Source organism: Scleropages formosus, chromosome 22, assembly GCF_900964775.1.
Source record: "Scleropages formosus chromosome 22, fSclFor1.1, whole genome shotgun sequence".
Classification (NCBI taxonomy): Eukaryota; Metazoa; Chordata; class Actinopteri; order Osteoglossiformes; family Osteoglossidae; genus Scleropages; species Scleropages formosus.
This window is the reverse complement of record NC_041827.1, coordinates 6,110,794-6,131,389: the sequence shown is the minus strand read 5'-3', so window position 1 is coordinate 6,131,389 and position 20,596 is coordinate 6,110,794. Positions and strand designations below refer to the sequence as shown.

The window sequence follows — 20,596 nt, the reverse complement described above, 5'->3', positions numbered from 1 at the left end:
GTTACGCAACATTCCCTAAGATTCACGTGTATAAAGTTTTTATTTACATATTTAATATGAAAAACCCCCCAAGACAGAGCAGACAGATGAGCAAGAATGAGAGGGTCCCGCTCTGTCCTCTCTAATGTATGCTGGAAGCACTCTCTCATTCTCGCTTCTCCCTTATCCCTCTTGACCAACAGTGTACCTGCAGGAGAAATGTCATCCCAGTAGGGCGAGTCAAATTCGAAATCCCCAGCCACGATGCGGCAGAAGATGATGCGGTTATGCATGTCCGTGTTTTCCTCCTCGGTTTCATCATAGAACGGCGGGTTTCCGGACAGACTGCCAGTCGAAGGAGAAATGGGTGTCATGAAGAAAAATGAGTTGGGACACTTTGACACCAAAAAGGAGGAATATTACACTGCAGTGGCAGGAAAGCAAGAAGTAAAGTGTTACGCCACCAGAGCAACACCGAGAGCATTATCATTTATTTAACTGACCAGACAACGGCTTTGTAGCCTTGACAGAAACTCACAGCATGTACATAATAACTCCTACAGCCCAGCAATCTACTGGACGGCCGTATCGGTGCCGGGCGACCACTTCCGGAGCTGAGAGGGGGAGAGAGGAAGGGAACCGGAAGACAGAATGCTGGTGAAATGTGATATGCCGATAGGTCCCGTCAGACAAATATAATTACGATAAACTTACAATACAGAACAAAGTACACTCTAGTAGATGTTACTGGGTGTAAAACAAATAAGCAATAAAGTAAATTAGGTTCACGGACACATTATTGACGGACGGAGAGCAACAAAGAAGCATACCGAGGTACTCGGGTGTGCCGCAGGGCTCCGTGATGGATCCGTTCTCAAACTTGGACAGGTAGAAATCGCGGAGGACAACTTTGTTATGGTTATTCTCTGTGTAGTACATCAGGTTCTCAAGCTGATGGCAGCACAAACGCATGTTGGAAATGTGAAAGATTAGACAGAAAATTACAGTTTCAAGGTGAAAAATTGCAATATCCTGTTCCTTTGCTCACTTCTTCAAATGCATTGCTATTTTCAGTGGAATTGCTAATGAAAAGAATCATTTTTACGGGAAATAATTTGGCATATCCATATTTAGATTCCTGTAATTTATGTCAAGGGAGTCGTGATGGCGCGGTGGGTTTGGCCGGGTCCCGCTCTCTGGTGGGTCTGGGGTTCGAGTTCCTCTTGGGGTGCCTTCCAATGGACTGGCATTCCGTCCTGGGTGTGTCCCCCCCTCCAGCCGTGTGCCCTGTGTTGCTGGGTTAGGTTCCGGCTCACCGCGACCCCGACGTGCAGCTGGCAAAGGTTGTACCACTTTTAAACCAGCTAGATAATATTACAAAAAACTAATTGTCAGGAAATAAAACATATTAGTCATTTTGCTCTTATACACATCTACGAGTTAAAGTGCAGCCTATATAGCTTTGTTTTAATATAGTAAGAGCCCGCACACACACACACACACTTTCTGAACCGCTTGTCCCATATGGGGTCGAGGGGAACCAGAGCCTAACCTAGCAATACAGGGCGTAAGGCTAGTGGGGGAGGGGACACACCCAGGACGGGACACCAGTCCATCACAGGGAACCCCAAGCAGGGATTCAAACCCCAGACCCACCGGAGAGCAGGACCCGGTCCAACCCACTGCGCCACCGCGCCACCGCGCCCCCCTCTAGTAAGAGCAAAAAAAGTCATTATGCTTTAGTTCAACTTTATAGCTTAAGACAGCAAATCATTTGATTTTCTAACATCCAATAAGGTAATTTTTTCTAAGATGTTGGTTATTACTCAGGATTAGGGTCACAATGGCGACGATACTGGTACTGCTGCCTAAAAGAGCAGTGAGTAAACTTTAAGTGCTGTACGTTGCAGCAGAGCTCAATTAATAAACAGTGCGTTATACAGAACTTGATTTGTAAATACATATACATGTACGTACGTGTGTCCTAGTTACAGTTGCCATAACTGAATAAATCCATTTCCGATCTGAATGTGCCAAATTATGGATACTCCGCTTTCCCTTCAATGTTAGAAAAACGTGCATTTGCATGTGGCCATGTGAGTGACTGCATGTGAATGAGTTGTGATGGACTGCTATCCTGTCTAGACTGTACCCTGCTTAATACTGTACTCTTTGCATTTTCCTTTACAGGGAATGGCTCCTGACCAGGCTGTATGAATGGGTAAATAACTGTAGGTAGCTTAACACTGTATGTTGCTTTGGAGAAAAATGTCAACTAAGTGAATAAATGTAAATGTTCTCTTACTGGACATGCAGTTTGTGAACATGGAGGCAGGAATAGATTATTGTACCAAGTCCAATAGGGGGCGTTACAGGGACAAATATGAACAGTACATCTGCAGTAGGACATAATAATCAGAATGTCCACAGAGATACATTAAGGCCATGAGAGATGACGTTAGACAGTCATGTAATCATTTATCATACTCATATTTGTTTTTACATGTTATAGCCATAGGGGGTTATCTGCAATATTCATACTTAACGTTTAACGATTGTGTACCCTGTCTTTGGAGGAAGTAAATATTTATTGGACAATTATAGACGGTTTTCATTTCCTCTTTGGGGGAATGATTGTGGTGGTGAGGGAGGGGGTGACACATTTGTAAATACAGTAAACAAATAATTATCCCATAAATGAAGGGGTTCAGAAACGAATACATCCCGCTTTGAAAGCTTTAAACTGGAATTTACACCTATTTGCTTTCATACGCACAGTAGGGTTTGCACACTTAAATTCACGCATAAAAGGGGAAGAGAAAAAGAGTACTTTTAAGTTCCTGTGGACGATGTTTAAGGAGTGGAGGTATGCCACAGCCTCCAGTACTTGGCGGATAACATTTGCGGCGTCTCTCTCCGTATAGTTGCCTTGGTCGAGAATCCAATCAAAGACATCCCCTCCTGTAGCCCTAGGTTAACCACAAAATACCGTGCTTTTACTCTGAAAACATTATTAATGGCATCCACTCGTACACAGAAGCAAACACACAAATAACAAACACAAAGTTACCCATACTGTATATACACAAACCTTGACACAGTAAAGAAATATGACTCTCTTGTGATCTCCCTCTTTATCTTCACAAAATGTAATAAATTCTTAGATATCCAAGATGAAAACCCTAACCCATATCCATCTGATTTCGAACACACAAAAAAAGCTTGATTTTCAATCCCCACATTCATTGAATTTCCCCCTCGTAACCCTTCCCTGGCAACATGTGCTCCATTTCTGTGGATGTATGTAATAAATCTAATTTTAAACCATCTAAATTTTATATGATGACATCAAAGAGTTTCACTGGAGTGCATGGAATTTCGTAATATTTTACCAAGAGCGCCAAGGTCTTTGTAAAAATATGACAGAATCAGGCGATTGACATACAGTTTTCATTATTGATAATCTTTGCACATGCGATCTGCATACGGAACATTATGCTTGGTCTGAATGGAATGTTTCTGTGTAAAAAAGGAACATGAACTTACAGTTCCTGAATAATGAAATATTCTTTCCTGGTTTCAAAGGTGTCTTTCAGCTGCAGTATATTGGGATGATTGACCCTGCAAGATAAAGAAGGGGAACATCGGCAGATGATATCCTTCAGGAAAAACGTGGACAGTTTCTTAAGATTAAAGGGAAAATGCTTCATCAAAAATGAAGAACTAATAACTGGAGACTTGCCACAGCATTATTTTCAGACTGATGAATCATTAAGATTTTTTCTTTTTCATATTTATTTTGTTAAAGTATGACATGGACTAAGAACGGCAAACAAAGAATTGGAAAGAGGCCACTGTATTGCTCCAAATATACTTCCACAATGTTACCGTTATCAGAACAGTCTTCCTACTGGTGTTGTTATCGCAGTTTTTTCTTAAAATATCAATCTGCAATCTGTCTCTTACATTTTTAGGATCATGATTTCATTCTTGGCAGCCTTGCGCACTTTCCTGCCATCTTTCTTGAGAAACTTCTTGCATACGTAGACTTTGTCTGTCTCTCGCTCCTTAACCAGACACAGTTCGCAAAACTCCTTCCTGCGGAAAGTTTGAGAGAATGTGTTGGGTAAAGTCAATGTGTGGCTGCATGACTTGCGTGGACATGTCTCCCACAACAAAACTGCTTGACTTTGGTGGTCAACATCTGGAAAGATGAGTGGACGTTTTAAAAAAGAGCCCACTGGATTAATTGCAAAATCACAGCAGGTCATAACTGTCCCTGCAGCAAACAGCATTTTAGCATTTGAGCCAGATCAGTTTGACCACCTTTCCTTCATTCTAATAAAATATTAAAGTATTTCTGGTCTAAGATTTAAACATTTTAAAATTACCTCCACTTTGGCACCCAGTTCATTGTCAGTGAAAAAATGTACCTTCTGTTACCATGAAAGGCATGGATGCTAGTCAGTTACACCAGTAAGAGGAGAGTAGCTGGACTGCATGTACTCACGCTTTCAGGATCTGGCCGATCTCATATTTGTCTGTAACGTCTGATAGGCTGTTGTAGACTCGCCCATCGCGCACGGCAAGGCATCCAAATGGCATGACGTTATCCACCTGTTCACAGAAAAACTCAGTCATGATCTCGTAGACAGCCCAAGGGAAGCAGAGGAAAAGAAATGCAATGAGCAACTGTACTGTCAAAACAGAGAACTTCAGCTAAATATCTTCCGATTTAAAAATATACAGATTAATTGACGAATCCTTATGGTTGTGAGGGGTTAGTATTAAGGGCCATTTACCTCTATATTCATACAGGATGAAGGCAAAACAACAGAATCACTGCACGTTGCCCAGATGAATTAGTGTGTTTGTATCACACACACACACACACACACACACACACACACACAAACACTCGTTGAAGCTGCTTGTCCCAAGCGGGGTTGTGGCGAGCCGGAGCATAGCCTGGCAGCACAGCGCGTAAGGCTGGAGGGGACACACCCAGGACGAAATGCCAGTCTGTCACAAGGCACCCCAAGTGGGACTCGAACCCCAGACCCACCAGAGAGCAGGACCCAGTCAAACCTGCTGCGCTACTGCACCCCCCTGTGTTTGTATCATACATTCTAAAAGACATCACAAAATAGTTTTGAGAAAAAATGTTAAAGTCAACGTACTTCCTGAAAACGTGAAGACCTTGATAAACTACCAGTGATGTTAAGTTCTAATTAAATTATTTATAAAAACAAAAAACCGAAACTGTGGCGACAAACATCACCATGAAACATTATCACCATCAAAGGCAGATGCAGCACTACAGTAAACTCTGTCCTCTGTCACTGTAATCCATCTGCTGGCCCAAATCTTTCTCTAATCCTGCACTGATCTGGGGATGGGAGGGAGCCGAAGAGAAATACCGAAATAAAAGATCACATGACCACAATATTGCATAACATTTGTAAGCAACAGTACTGCTGTGTCAAAAAGATAGAAACTTTGAAAGCAGACAATGCACAAGTTAATGTGGATGTAACACGTTGGAAAAGCTTATCACAAATCTATCATCAGTTAGATCACTTGACAAAGACGAGATGGATAGATAGATAGATAGATAGATAGATAGATAACTTTGCCCACATCTTTTGCCAGTGGAATGGAACCCAATCCTTTCTACATCATTTAGGTCTCTGTCAGTGTCTGATGGTGTCTTCAAATGCAGCTATTGAAATCTTTGGACTCAGTCTTTGCAGCTTTTTTTCTGCAACCCTGACATGTTTTATATAGAACTGAGGCCGGAGGGTTTGGAGACTAAGGATCGTGTACTTTTGATCATGCCCGGTAGGTGCTTTCTCCTACCTTTTAGCTCTATCTTTGAAAATGTAACACAGCAGATCGAATGAGGGCAGGATCACCCTTCCAGGAGCTGGGGAGCGCAGTGCACCCCCTCCTCCAAGACTATTATGGTGCCAGTTCTTCTGCTTGCTCTTGATGTTCCTGACTCTATCCTGGCATCATCTAATTCTGGCCTCATTTGTCAGCGAGGCAGCTGAATCTTACTTCTAAAAACCCTTACCATGATTTTCTGGGACTGGGTCAATGGAACAAGTGCCATCAAGACTAAAGATAAAGTCACCAGAGATTTGCGGGACTTACAGGAAGTGCTTCTCATATTTGGAACTGAGGACTATTTACAGCGAAGCCACAAAGTCAAGAATAAAGCAAAACGAGAAGTCCAACAAAGCCAATGTAGAAAGCCACCAAAGCACATTTGTAGACAACAGAGTTCATGTTCGCAAAAGCAGCCAGTGACTCCGACTTGCCCAGAGGAACCCTACCGAGACGGAGCAACTCTGAGTTAATAGTTACAAATTTATGTAATTTTAATTTCTCTTCTTACTACTCGACTGCCAGCAATTCATCAAAATGCATACACATAATCAAAATTGTTGTTTTTATTGTTCCAAAGCAAATATTTAATGGCCACAAAACAAAAATTAATTTGCTCGGTAAAACTGACGCAAAGCAAGCAGATACTTTCAGAAATACTGGTACTGTACTGGTACTGTAGTCCTCCTTCGGCTGGCATTATAAACTGGCATCATAAATTTGTTGAACACTCGTGTCACTGTGGATAGAAATGGAGCAAAGCGAAACAATTTGCATCGTAGTATTCGCACTGGGAAGGGCTAGTTGGGTAGCCATATATCAAGCAGAAGATATGAGGCTGAGACGGAGAACACTGAAGGGCCAATAGTTAACTCTCCTCGGAGACAACTTGTATTGTGCCACAATCTCCACTGAAGACAACTCCAGAATAATTAAAGCAATAAATCATCAATACAAAAAGAGCAACTGAAAGCAGCTTTACTCCCTGCGCACATCTCTGCTGTTTATCAGAGCCGCACTGTCAGAACCCACCATTTACCAGAACCATCTGACTTGTGTTCCTCAACACTTACAGCAATAACACTGTAACCATCAGGCAAACGCTGAAATGAGTAAATCTGTCAAGGCGTTTTGCATGTTTTGCTTGTCTAAGCATATCAAGCTAACCTTGAAGCAAGAGTCAGGTAGATGAAGCTGAAAAGCAACTCTGTTAGGGACCACTTAAACATGGTAGTATACTGTATGTAACAACACACATGTTTACATTGTTATCATTTAGCTGATGCTTTTCTCCAAAAAAACTTACAATTTTAAGGCATCTATAATTATTTATCCATTTATACAGCTGGGTAACTTTACTGGAGCAATTCAGAATAAGTACCTTGCTCAAGGGTACTACAGCCAGAGGTGGAATTCAAACCTGCAACCTTTGGAGCCAAAGAATACATAGAATTACCCTTAGCATTGAAGTTCAAACTTTTTATGTTCTGTATCTTTCTCTCTATCAACACTTAGAACACAATAAGCCTATAGCAATACTGTTTACTGTATTTGAGATTATGTCTTATTTTTTCTATCTACCAAGTTGGGATTATTTTCTAAACTGTCACATTTTTTGCAATTCTAGGCTTTTGGTTGAAAATATCTCCTTATCTGGTGTATCACTAAGTAAATATGAGGCAGTTACATGGCATTAAAAGTTTTTCCTGAAAAAAAAAAGAAATTAAAAAATGTTTCCTGAAATATGAGGTATATTTTTGTCCCAGTTGGATCGGTGTTGGAGTGTGTGAAACAGGAGGAGACTTCATGTATAATTTCTCAGGTGTGTTTGAAGGTAATGTGTGAAGGCTACATTACTTCGTAGGAAAGAGAGTGACTCCAAACCTGTTGGAAAAGCTGCATCACTGAGTGATACAGCCTTTGTATCAGATGCCAGATTTCGAATAGTTGAGTCTCAGACTTTGAGGATGACGTCAAAGTGAGTCACCAACTTAGGCCATATGACATATTTCAGTAAGAACGCTACTGTGAATATATTCCTCAGTGCCTCTAAGTTACTGTTCTCCTACCACTAATAAGCTGTAGCTTTTTGTGTACTCTAGTATGTCACAGGTGGGCAGTTATGACCTAAGAAAGACCTTGGGCTTATGAATTTTCATTGTTACTCAGCACACAATACATTAATTGAAGTCCTTGCTTAGAAAATAAATGGGAGAATTTTTTGCTTAGCAAAAGCCAAAAAATTAATTTTTTTGACAGTTGGGGGCTAGAAGACAATGAAAAGTCACAGACCACACACAGGACATCATTGATTGGCTTTAGCTACTGTAGGTACAGACCACTGGTCTCACTGTAACCTTAACTACTGAACTTTTGCATCTGGTCATATACAGTGCTCCTTGAAATGTGTGTCTATAGTTTACCGTGAAAAGGTTATCCAATAAGAATCAATGTGTAATCTATATGTTGCTTTAAAGGAAATCATGCATATAGTAAAAACATGGTAGTAGTGCAGGTGTCAAAATAAGCAAAGCCCAAGCTGCACTGGTTGAACCAAGCAAGCAAGTACAATCAGGTGTGTAAACCATAATCATTTATTTGTTTTATAAGCTAATTTTAATATTTTTTTTCAAGTTTAATGACCATCCCTATAGGGTTCACATACTTTCAAGCAGCACTTATGCTGCACAGCCCTGTATAGCAAGATCAGTACTCAAATAACACAAAGCTGACATTACTATCAAAGCCCACTGTTGTGAAAGTATACCATGGCAAGATGCCCTAAAATGAGTGCATCTTGTGCTGAAACTCAGCAACTTCTAGCTGGTCTTCAAATGCGAATATTGAATATCTATATTGTTGGAGTCAATCACTGTAGGCCTCTTGTGAGGTGATGTTCTTGTACCGTATAGTGCTTTTCTGCTTTTGCCCTCCCTCTTTTAAGGTCAAAGGCAGGAGCTTCTGAAGGTCGAGCATTGATTCCCACCACCCCAGGCCAAGTGCAAGGAGGCTCACTCAGGAGACTCTGCTACGACAAGAAGGAACGAAAGGAGGGCAAGGCTAGAGGGATCATCGACTAAGGCAGATAAATCCAGAGAATCACGAAGTAAGAAAACCATGTAAAGTGTCAGAGACAAAAAGGGAAACCAGCGCTCCAGAAATAAATGAAAAAAAAAACATACCGAAAAAAACTGATGTTGGGGCTCTTCCAACCCAATTGGTCTTACATGCAGGCAAGGGAAGACACACGAATAACGGCAGAGGTGGTAAATTCAGACAATGAAGAAAAACGTTAGATGCAGTAGGGGCTGTCAGGGAATGTAGAAGATCACGTTGCGGGGGGGGATGTTTGTGAATATATCCCAGGTAATTAAATTTCAGTAGCTTGCACATTTTTCTTAGTTTGTCTAACAGAGACATGTAAAATTAAATGGTTTAAATAAACTAAAGCATGCATAACTTGACATATTCATTTAGGGGAAATGCAGGCATGATGTTCACAGCATCGTCTCTTACTCTTTAAGTTGTATGGTGCCGTAAGTCATATTCACCCTTTTTGTTCGCACAAGCTATCTTTACGAGTAAAAGTATAAAACACTTTCCCACTACAGTCTTATTCGTTCTGTTTTGAAAACAAGTTTGAAAAGACGTATAAATAACTAGCCTATGTTCTCATTAAAGACTTAATGTAGTGCTGATTTTAAGATCTGAAAATTTCAGCATAGTGCGTGACTATTTTAGACTTGTTGCTTGGATATAGTTGATGTTTCAGAAAATTAATAAATCTAGAAATCTGACATGAACAAAATTATCGGAGACTGCATATGGGAAAAGGCAATGAAAGAACACACTGCGGGGAATTCTTAGAAATAACCGACTGATTTTACCGTACACTTGCATTGATGTTATCCTCAATCGCACAATTGCGAACGTTACGTGAAACGTTACGTTTAACGTCGCACGTTGAAATTCATATCTCGGACAGCTTTAGCGTCAGATGAAGTTTAAGAACTTAAAGTTAATTAGTTGAAGTTCTACTTAAAATACACAGAGGAAGCTAATAAAAAGAATGCTGTTGTTCCTCTGCTGTAATTTGTCTGCTTGATATGCAACAGAATCATAACCTCCCTCAATTAGAAGCCTTAATTTCTCCATTGCTCAAGGAGAGCATTGAGACTTACAAACCTTTACCATTTCCATATCTGCAGGCATTTACAAAACAGAAATAATTTCTTTAATAAGGAGAATGTTGTTTTGTTGCCTCAATGAAAATTAATAACGCCCGAGTAAGACAATATTAAAATGCATTCAAAAGAGGAAATATGGGTATATTTAACTGGCTTCTATTCACAGGGCATGTAAATCTCAGTCCACACACAGACTTAAACGGGCAACGTAATGGCTCTGACGTTATGTTTTATTAACCACCCTGAGTTTCTAAGACAGGAACGAGCCTTGCTGCTTTGCACAATGTTATGAAATGAAGCTATAATTTATGAAGACGACATACTTTAGAAACCTAATGCGGCCCTCCAGGAGCTCAGACGAGCCCCAGCCCAGTTCATACGATGAGGCCCCCTCATTGTCTGTTACATTTATTCACGTAGATGACGCTTCTGTCGAAAATGACTTACAATCTTAAGCGACCTACGGTTATTTACCTGTTTATACAGCTGGACAATTTTACTGGAGCAATTCAGGGTAAACACCTTCTTCAAGGGAACTATAGCTGGAGGTGGGATTCAGACCTGTGACCTTTAGGTCCAAAGGTTGCAGCTCGGACCGCTACCCTACCAGCCGTCCCATTAAGCAGGTTAAAATAAATTCTGATGTAAATAATGGCAATTTAAAACATTTTTGAATTTCTGAAGTGCATGGCAGTGTAATTTTATTTACCTTCAGCTTTTGGCACAAACACCTCGAACAGATTGTATATTGTTCTATAACAGACCCTCAGATGAGGTGAGGTGGCCCCTGCGATGTGATGATGTCCCTGCTGCCCCCCCCCACACACTCTCATTGAGCTTGTACATAACGTCAGTCATTCAACAGTACATATTGTAACCAATTAGCTTTAGCAAGGTTTTTCACCGCAAAGCTAAAAATCAATTTCCTGAACCTTTTTTTCATAGAACAAGTGCCCAAAATGAATAGTTTTGTTCTACCTTCTGACAAGCATAGCACCTCTGTCACCTGCAATATCGCACTACAGGTGGACAATGGAACAGTGCCCAGCGACTGGGGAAAAAACCTTGGCTGATGTGTTACAGCTTCATCTGCCATGTAAACATTCACCTAATACTCGATCTGACGCCTTGCGACGACTCCCCATCGAGTTGTTGCGAGCTTGAAAGCCTTTAATGTTAGGTGATTCCAAGGAATGAAGGGAGAGACTGCCATTGCTTGTCGATGCATTGGCGCTGCTCTGTAATTCATCTAAGTCAGGATTTGGCAGGGAAACCAAACTGGACATGTTACTGGTGGTCCCGTGGGTCTAAGACCACATTTATAACACTCGTTTTATGAACAGGCACAGTCTGGATAGTACTGCCCGAATGAATCTTCATCCATTTGCTCCATGTCCACCGCTTACTCTTGGACCCACAGCAGAAACCAGCTGGTAACTGGGTGAGGTGAGGAACAATGCGGCAGAACGTAAAGAGTACCCATGTGGTTTGATGGAAGAGATGAGGCCATGACTGAGGGAGGAGGGAGCAAACCTGTGGTGCTAACAGCCTTGATTCGGGGTCTTGGGGTTTCCACATTACAGTCCCGGCGAAGCCATTCACACCCCACAGCTCCTGTACGGCACACTGGTAATGGTAGGAGCAATCGCCACGGAGCAGACAATACTTCCTCTTTAATGAGATCCATATTTCTTGGTGTCATTTGCATAAACATCAGTCGCTTCTTCATCTTCTTGCATATGCCTGGTTTTTCAGGCCCATATTCCACAACCCAGTACCGCTCCATGTTGCATTTCTGTTTTTCCCATTTTTATCTCCTTCCGTGTCTCCCTCCTTCTGTCTCTCTTTCGCTCTTCTCACAGTCTCTAATTGGGTTTTGTCTCCAGCACCAGTTTAAATGAGCTCCCTCAGGGCCACACAGGAGCACCATTTGTGCACTTCTCGGTACTGTCGTACATCCGAATTATTCGCTTAAATTGCCAGTCTTTCCCTACCTCCACCTGACCCTTGTTTTTTGAAGTGTGGAGCTTTTGAAAAACGTGTGTGTTCGGGGAGGGGGTGGAAGGAAAATGTTAAGGGGTTAGGGTTCACCGAAGAAAGACAGACAGATATGGGAAAGGTGGGGGTACTTGATCAAAACTTTGGAATGCTGCTCCATGTTTCCCAAGATGCTGAAAGTCCACACACTGTTAGTCATAACATTTCAAAGAGCGAGCAGCATCTGAGTGGGATGCAGCATGTTACCTACAGTCCTACCTCCAACCAACGTTCTAATGCGCTGAACACAAAATCAATGTGCCATTTCAAAAATATATCTTATGCTTTCATAGACCATTAAAAGAAAAACAGTAAAACGCCTCATTACTTAAAAGATGCTGCATAAATTGACAGCAAATGCGGTATTAAATTTCTTCCTGGATGTTGTGTGTCGCCATTAATGAGAATCTTTTATAGGGCTCGCAAAGCTGTTGGAAACTCCGGAGGGCACTGAAGTGCAGATAATGACCAACTCCGCGGATTTGTTACACAGACTGCTGTTTATCTCATTTAGAAACGTTTCATTCTTGGTTGTTCAGGGGAAAGGGGAAAAGAGACCAACAAACAAGACAGCAAGACTTACTTTTATTGAGCCTCATGTTATTTGCAGCCCAAAACAATGCGCAGAATTTTAAATGGAACATAAAATATATGTTTTTCCTCTGGGAAAAAGAAAAAAAAAAAAAACATAATGTGGAGGAAGCTTGATTTGAATTTTCACCATGAGGGGTCTTAGTGTTTGAGATCAGTCCAGCCGTGTGAATGACAGCCGGTGGAACAAGTCCTGATGAGGAGCCGGCACAAGGACAGCAGGTTAAAGTGCCCTACATTCCACAGAAGAGTCACTTGTTACACTGCTGCATTCTTTCAGGGGCATAATTTAAACATGATCTGCCCTACATCCAATGCGCTGCAGGTTGCAATGTTTATCAGGGTTTATTTTTCAGATAGAAAAGGCGAGATGAGAATCGGAACACATCTATCTTTGCTACGGATGCGTCTCTCGAGTGAAAAAGGCATTCCGAGACGCAGGAGTACTTTATTGATGGGCATTCCTATTCAGAAACGGCTCCTATGGTGCTTCTGTAGAAGCGAAAACGCAATTTTCCAAAGAGATATGAAGGCCAGGTAAGAGCCCATAGGCTAGGAGATAGTATTTCTGTAACAACACATTAGTGCTCTTAGGTTCAACACAGGGACATTAAGTTGATACACCGAACATGTCTGATGGCCACACAGGTCCCACTGAAGGTCTGAATGACCACTGGTCAACAAAGTATCCACGACTGTCATTTGTCAGCGCAGGCAACATTAATCCGTGCCGAAAACCTGCTCTTACTGCTATTTTAACAGAACCCATAATAACATTATTGTTTTCGGTAAAATATTAGCACTGTTCCTTTGACCCAGTCTTGTTTTTCTTAGATCTTTTTATACTTCACTGATGTTAACAAACCTCAGATACAGCCAGGAAAGAAGATATAATCAGCTGCCCTCATCTGTCTCTTATTTAAGCTCATTAATGATCATTTGAAAGTCAAATTTTTACTGCAGTGTCTATTTGGAACGGGTGGATATATGACCCAAAAATTAAAACCACCCACATATTTCAGTAGTACGCTGATAGTCAAAAAGATTTTAAATATTCATCAAGCAACTGAATAGAATTGGATCATTTTGGATAAAAAAAACAAGAAAAATGTAGCTCTGTGTATTCTGTATATGATCTTTTGCTAACATTAAAGTCAGATGTTCAATTTACTGGCAGTAATTTTGGTTGGAAATGGGGCAGCAGGTAGCGTAAGTGTTCAAACTCCTGCCTTATGATCAAAGGACCCAGGTTTAAATCCTACCTCCTGCTGTCGTACCACTGAGCAAGGTACAGTAATACCTCGATTAGCGCACTATATACATTCTTGAAAAATGGGGCGCTAAATGAAAGTACATTGTAGAAGGTCATTAACTCATTATTTTCAAAAATTTTCGAGTTTTTTTTTTTTTTAATGGTAAATCATTACGGCTAAAATAAAACAGCCCTATAGCAAAACAGCTTTATAGGATGCATCACTAATCAAGACAGTACTTATCCTGAATTGTTACAGTAAAAATTACCCAGCTGATGGTGATGGGTAAATAATTACAAAATAGCTGCATGAAGTATCTCCAACACTGCAAGTTGCATTAAAAAAAACACCTTAACTAAATGAATAAATCTAAATGTCTGGGTAAAAATGCTATACCTGTTGATCCTAGAATAGGAGAAATGGTTTCAGGAACTCAGACCACTTTTCTTTTATAGCGTGTCTGTATTTGTACAGGTCAGTCTCAGTTTTTGCATGCTTTCACTATAAAATATCAAACTGCACGTCTTTCACTTTCTGTCTCTGATATGGGAAAAGGAAAAAAAAAAATCACAAAACATTTTCATTCTTCCTCATTTGTTGTTTTTGCATGCTAAGATTAATTCAGTCTATCCTTTGTAAGTACATCGAATCTATCAGGTCTTCCTCCTTTTTAAATATCTTTTTTGAAATCCTTCATTAAGAGACACTTGCTTCTACCGTTTCTTCATTTGGCAATGACACACACTCTGTGGGCAATTCAGAGTCACCGGTTCACCTGAAACACATATCTTTGAACATGAGAGGAAACCAGAGCACCTGCAGAAGAACCACATCAACACAGGGAGAGCAGACAAGCTCCACATAGACTCAATCCCACACCAGCAAGTGCAACCTAGGTGGTGTGAGACACCAGCTCTATCCAGTGCACCATCCGGGTTTATACACTTCTGTGTTGGATTGTGCATGTAATTGTGTGCCTGTTTATGTCAGAAGGAGATAAAATGTGTGGGAAATTAAAAACAGAAATTAATGTATAATGTGTTGTATTGAAATATCCAAAAATCCTATACTGTCCTATCAAAGCACACAACTCATTCAAGCAGTGTACTCCATAATGTGTATTTTTTAAATTAACAACAGTTCTACCCACACACCTATTATGAGGAATGATGATCAGGCAGTGGATTTATACTGCAGACCTTCTAAGAAGGGGAAGGTGGCTTAAGATGAATTAAGCCTTCTATGAAATCCAAAATCAATTGTAACCAGGGACAGTATTCACAGGAGCTCATGTAAATTGCTTCCAGGACACAGTAAGGACCAGGAGGCTCTTGGCTCCCCTCTCTGCCACCAACCTGTGTCCTGAAGGTACAGTCGTCTCCCCCCAGTCAAGACACCAAGCAGTCTGCACTGACAGCTCAAGCTGCTGGCTCACTCCAAAATCCTTCCCATTTCTCATTTCTCTGCACAGTGCTTTTCTCTAAGTCTCATCTGTTTTTCTGTAAGCATTTGCATTGGAGTCAATTAGCCAATGTTGGAAAAGTAGAGTACAATGAGTCACTGACGTGTAAAAAAAAATTAGTTTGTATGGTCTTTGACAAAGTAGCATGCGTTGATGTCAACGTTATATTTTTGTTTCAACTGCAATACACATTTTTTTTTGTGTTACATGTAAAACTTTTGAAAATATGGTCAACTATTAACACCCATCCATCCAGCAGGGTTGTGGTGAGCTGGAGCCTAGCCTGGCGGCGCAGGGCTGGGTCACCCAGAGTGGGGTGCCAGTCAGTAAGAAGGCACCCCAGGCAGCGCTCGAACCCCACACCGTCCACGCAGCAGATGCTGACTGAACCCACCGCACCGCCATGCCCCCCCCCGCAAATAATGACAGGTAATGCAAAATGAAATATATTTAATATTTTATTTTCATAATTTATTTTCCTTTGGTGAGGAAAAAACCTTAAAACTGCACAAAAAGTAATCTTACTGATCAGCACATTAGTTTTTGTGTGCTTTGGTTGATGGTTGATGTTACCCAACTCTCTTCAAGCCTCTCTTCTCTCACAGCATTTTTATTGAAAACATAAAGATCATACTTAGTAAAGGACTACAGTAGCTCAGTGCAGCCTGTTCAAGACCTTGCTGTCCTTCAGCATGCTCGGTAAATGGAATTTCTGTTGCCCATGAGTGAAAAATCAAAAGTTATATTTATGACCCGTAAGTTTAATTTTATTGTTTTTATGCACATTTTGCGATAAGCTTGCAAATAAAACTTTTTAAAAGTATACAAGAGAACGGTTCCTATGGAAAGTGCATGGTACAACGAAGATGAGACCTGGCTCATTTGGCACACATAAACTGCACATATTGAGTTATTCTAAAATAGGAATACATATTTAAACTATATCTTTAAGATAGATATCTTTAAGGAATACGTCACTTCCAAGGTTTTCATCTCCGCACTTTTTTTGTTAAATTTATCGCTCAACAGAAGTTAAGATGCTCAGAAAATGATATTCATTCCAGCTGATTGAACAAAGTTAACAAAGAAAGAGTTTAAGGCTGGTTTCACAAAGGAACGGAGTGGAGACTAAGCACATGGATCCAGGGGTCCAGTCTCCATGTGTACGCTTCTCCATGTGAATTAGATCAACCGAAGTCCTGGAACCGAGCTCATGTAACGAGGGAGGATAAGCAAGCGTAAATCAGCCAAAGGGTAGTGAGGGACGCTGGACGGCGAGAGAGACCCAACAAAAGACAAAGGAAGTCGAAAGAGGACACGGCGAGAGCCTGAAGATGCGATGACGAACAAGAGATGCGGGCAGAAAGAGTCTCATTTAAAAACGTGGAAGAATGAAAACGGAAGTTTTCCATTATCCACACTTGTGAACTTTGCCAAATTCGCAAATCAATCGGAAGGAAAAAAGGAAAAATTAAGCTTACAAAAAGAACGAAAGGCAATATATTTTGACTGTTGCTACTGGAAACAGAATTGCAGTAAGCCTCTCGCTCACTAACGGCCTGCGAGTGGTCAGGGTTACAGCAATCCTGGGTGCTTTAGGCTGGGGGTGTACACCCTGGATGGGATGCCAGTCCATCACAGGTGTGAGAGAGAGTTTACATGAAAAAATTATATTTAATGCAATGTGGTCAGTATGATCACTTAGAGAAAAAAAATTCCAGGCATGTTGTAAAATACGGTGTTGACTACAACCAGCGTAGTCAATCAGTCTGAGTAGTTTCTTTATGAAAATTTTTATGAAAAACCTCGAAACAAAGAAGGGCTTCGATCTAGAGGAAGGAAACCCCAGAAGAGGAACGCAGCAATTTGGCAAGGAGGAACAAAATAAGGTGAAATAAGGCTTTGGGAGAAGTCTTTACCCTGACAGTGTTTGTAAGAGTACTGTACACTGATGTATCAACTCTGAGTTCATCTGAGGCTCAGGTGATGTTCACACAGTGTACTCACAATACCGCTGTACACTGTTACGAAAGAACAGGTCCGAACAGGTGATCAACACAGCTTGGAGCACTCTCATAAATTGCTGTTATTAATTAAAATTTTATATTATTAATGGATGGGGGGTGTGGTTGTGCAGTGGGTTTGGCTGCGTCCTGCTCTCCGGGGAGTCTGGGGTTCGAGTCCCGCTTGGGGGGTCTTGTGGTGGACTGGCGTCCTGTCCTGGGTGTGTCCTCTCCCCCTCCAACCTTGTACCCTGTGTTGCCGGGTTAGGCTCCGGTTTGCTTCAGACATCCTTGGGACAAGTGGTTTCAGTCAGTGTGTGTGTGTGTGTGTGTGTGTGTGTGTGTGTGTGTGTGTGTGTGTGTGTGTGTGTGTGATATTATTAATGGTTCTCCTTAATGTAAAAAAACTGCCAGTTAATATATCAGCAAATATAGGTTACCTCATCTGGCCAGAATGGCTGGTTTGATTCTCCTCATCCTCATGAGTGCCATCAGAGTACTTATCCACCTTAGTCCCACAGGTTCATAGTAAATTTACAGTAAAATCACAGTAGGGTCACAGTCACCTCACAGGCAGCACAGAGGGGAGAGGAGGGACAAAAAAAATGTGATTTCTCAGCTCTAGGTAGGCACCTTACCTAACACCAGGTCCCAGCATAGGAGGGTGAGCTTTGTTGCATGATTTTTCTCTGTGCATGTGTGCGTGTGTGTGTGTGTGTGTGTGTGTGTGTGTGTGTGTGTGTGTGTATAGTACTTTCCTCTGATTCCTCATTGCATAATCCCCCTCCTCTGTCTGCTATTCCTTAGTGATTTCTGTCTTTCTCTTTGACTGCCTGCCTTTTTAGAGCGATCAGCCTATAAATAAAAGTTCTGGTTATTTAAAGGAGCGCTCTGAGAGGCTTTAAGGGAGAATGAGAGCGATAAGGAGTACAATGATAACGGGAGCCATGGGGTACTGTCGAAGAGCACAGGGAGAGGGAGAAGGATGAAAAAGAGAATAGAGGCAAATGAAGGTGCTGACACTGGTGGCTCTGTCCTGATCATCAGATTTATAAGAGTAGAAATTAATCCCATCCTCCTCCATTTATTGGCCTCTGTTGACCATGATTTACTCTTCTGGGACTTTTCCGGGATTTGAGGTAGACTGCACCAAACCCGCTGGTCTTAAGTGTGCATGAACAACTGGCTGAGTAAAAGCTTCAAATACTGTAGATACTGAAATTTCCCAATCACCGCATTTATGCAATTTATTTCTCCTTTTCACTGTGAAAATACACACATCATCTGAAATCACTTGTCCCCTATGGGGGAGCAAGGAGCTGGAACCTAACTCGGCAACAAAGGACATAAGGCTGGGGGGGAGGGGACACACCCAGGACGAGACGCCAGTCTACCGCAAGGCACCCCAAGTGGAACTCGAACCCCAGACCCACAGAAGAGCAGGACCTGGTCCAACCCACTGCATCACTGCACCCCCCTTTCACTCTGAAAATGAATTTTTTTAAATCTTTTATTTTTTAAACTGAGCTCGCTGCCCTTATGTATTGAAGGAATGGAAACAGAGGAGGTGTGTGTTGAATTTATATCTATATTTAAATTCTTTAATTGAATTTCAATGAATTTTACAACATGTTTTTGGAAGAATGTTAAAATTTTGGCAGGAAAAAGTCTTGAAACACCAGCTATGAATACTGAGATGCAGTCAATAGAGGAATCAATAATATGATCGAAATATAATGGAGAAGAACCCTCCGGGACGGCTTCGCTGGATGAGAAAAAAAGAGCAAAGTGGCAAAGAAGAGAGCAATGGAGAGAACAGAATGGCTGTGATGACAAAAGAGTAGATGAGGCATGCTTTCTCCACCTCCTCCCCCACCCGATCTGACCCCCCGACAAACAGTGGGAGCTCAAGGGAAGGAAGGGAGCTTCATCACTGCTTCATGCTCCTTTTCTACAGTTGCGCTGCCCTCGGTGCCCGATGGTTTGCTTCCTCCCACTTGGACTCACGCTCCTTCTCTGCCACGTGTCCCCGTCTCATCTATCTGGACACAACTGATTCCAGTCCATTTTCCTAATAACCTCTCTAATGTCCAGGCTCCTACGAGTACGATCTCTGTCTGTGCTGCTGGCCACTTCCAGGCAATATAGTACCATATATATTATATATTATATATATAATTCAGCAGGTTACTCCTATAAATATTAAGCAGACCTTAAAATGTTGTAGAATGATTTCTAAAAGAACACACCCTCTGCTTCATACACAGACTTCAGTTTAGCCACAGGCAAGTTTCCTTGATGCCATTTGACAGATGTCACAAATTACTTACGGTACACAGATTTTTTGTACGTAACATAATTTCTAGATTTTCTTAATCGGGTTTTAAAACCAGTTGGCATCAATTGTTCTGCCTGAGTCGGGGATATTGCAGAGCTCTTCAGTGATTATAATATCTCCCTTCTTAGTATTAGTTTTATGTTTTCTCGATTTAATCCAAACTTTATTAAGTGTGCATCAACCACTAAAGACATATCAAACTTATGGAAACAGAATGATGATTAATCAGCAGTAAATAACATATTTCAAGCCACAGTCAATGTCTGCAGTGGTCTATTACATAATGAAGAACTGAATGGTTGAAGCAATAAACTAACTTCTAAAATAAATAACTGGCAACAATATCTTTCGCACTGTCTTTCAGATATCTTATTGCAGCGAGAGTCCGCGGCAGCGGAAACCCAAGGAAAATCCAGCAGAGTGGAAGTGGTTTGGAGAGTTTCAGAGAGACGTCGGAGTGCCCCCTCCAACATTAAGGTGCGGAGGGAAGGGGTTATTGGGACGGCGCTCCACAAGAACAGAGAAGCCCTTGCTGGTCTCAGAAGGAATGTAATCACACTCCATCTCTCCTCAAATGTGGGCCAGCTGAGGTATAGCCAAAGGCAAGAGCTTATGTAAGACAGGTTGCCAGGTGCTGGATGTGCCCACTTCTCTACAGCCTCCCTTACAAGCTTCAATGAAGAAACCACAGCACGTGGGTTCATGGAACCATCTTAATGTTTCTCACATCCTGGCAATGCTTTCAGGTATTATTTTGGCAGATCACTGTACAATTTAAAACTTCCTACTCAATTTCCAGCATTATTTGCAAAGCAGGTACAATATTATGACTCAATAATAAACCATAAATAAGCGTG

General features: G+C 41.4%; 1 protein-coding gene across 1 annotated transcript in view; it reads right to left on the bottom strand.

The window, feature by feature from the left end:
- The window catches only part of camkvl (CaM kinase-like vesicle-associated, like), a 34,393-nt gene that overhangs the window by 5,848 nt on the left and 7,949 nt on the right, over positions 1-20,596 (bottom strand). The window contains exons 2-8 of the mRNA XM_018725405.2: positions 4,490-4,596; positions 3,946-4,077; positions 3,526-3,600; positions 2,810-2,948; positions 810-930; positions 518-593; positions 188-324 (exon numbers count right to left, since the gene is read on the bottom strand). Of these exons, the coding sequence (XP_018580921.2) occupies positions 188-324; positions 518-593; positions 810-930; positions 2,810-2,948; positions 3,526-3,600; positions 3,946-4,077; positions 4,490-4,584 (775 nt within the window). The 5' untranslated portion in view covers positions 4,585-4,596. The remainder of the gene's footprint in view (positions 1-187; positions 325-517; positions 594-809; positions 931-2,809; positions 2,949-3,525; positions 3,601-3,945; positions 4,078-4,489; positions 4,597-20,596) is intronic.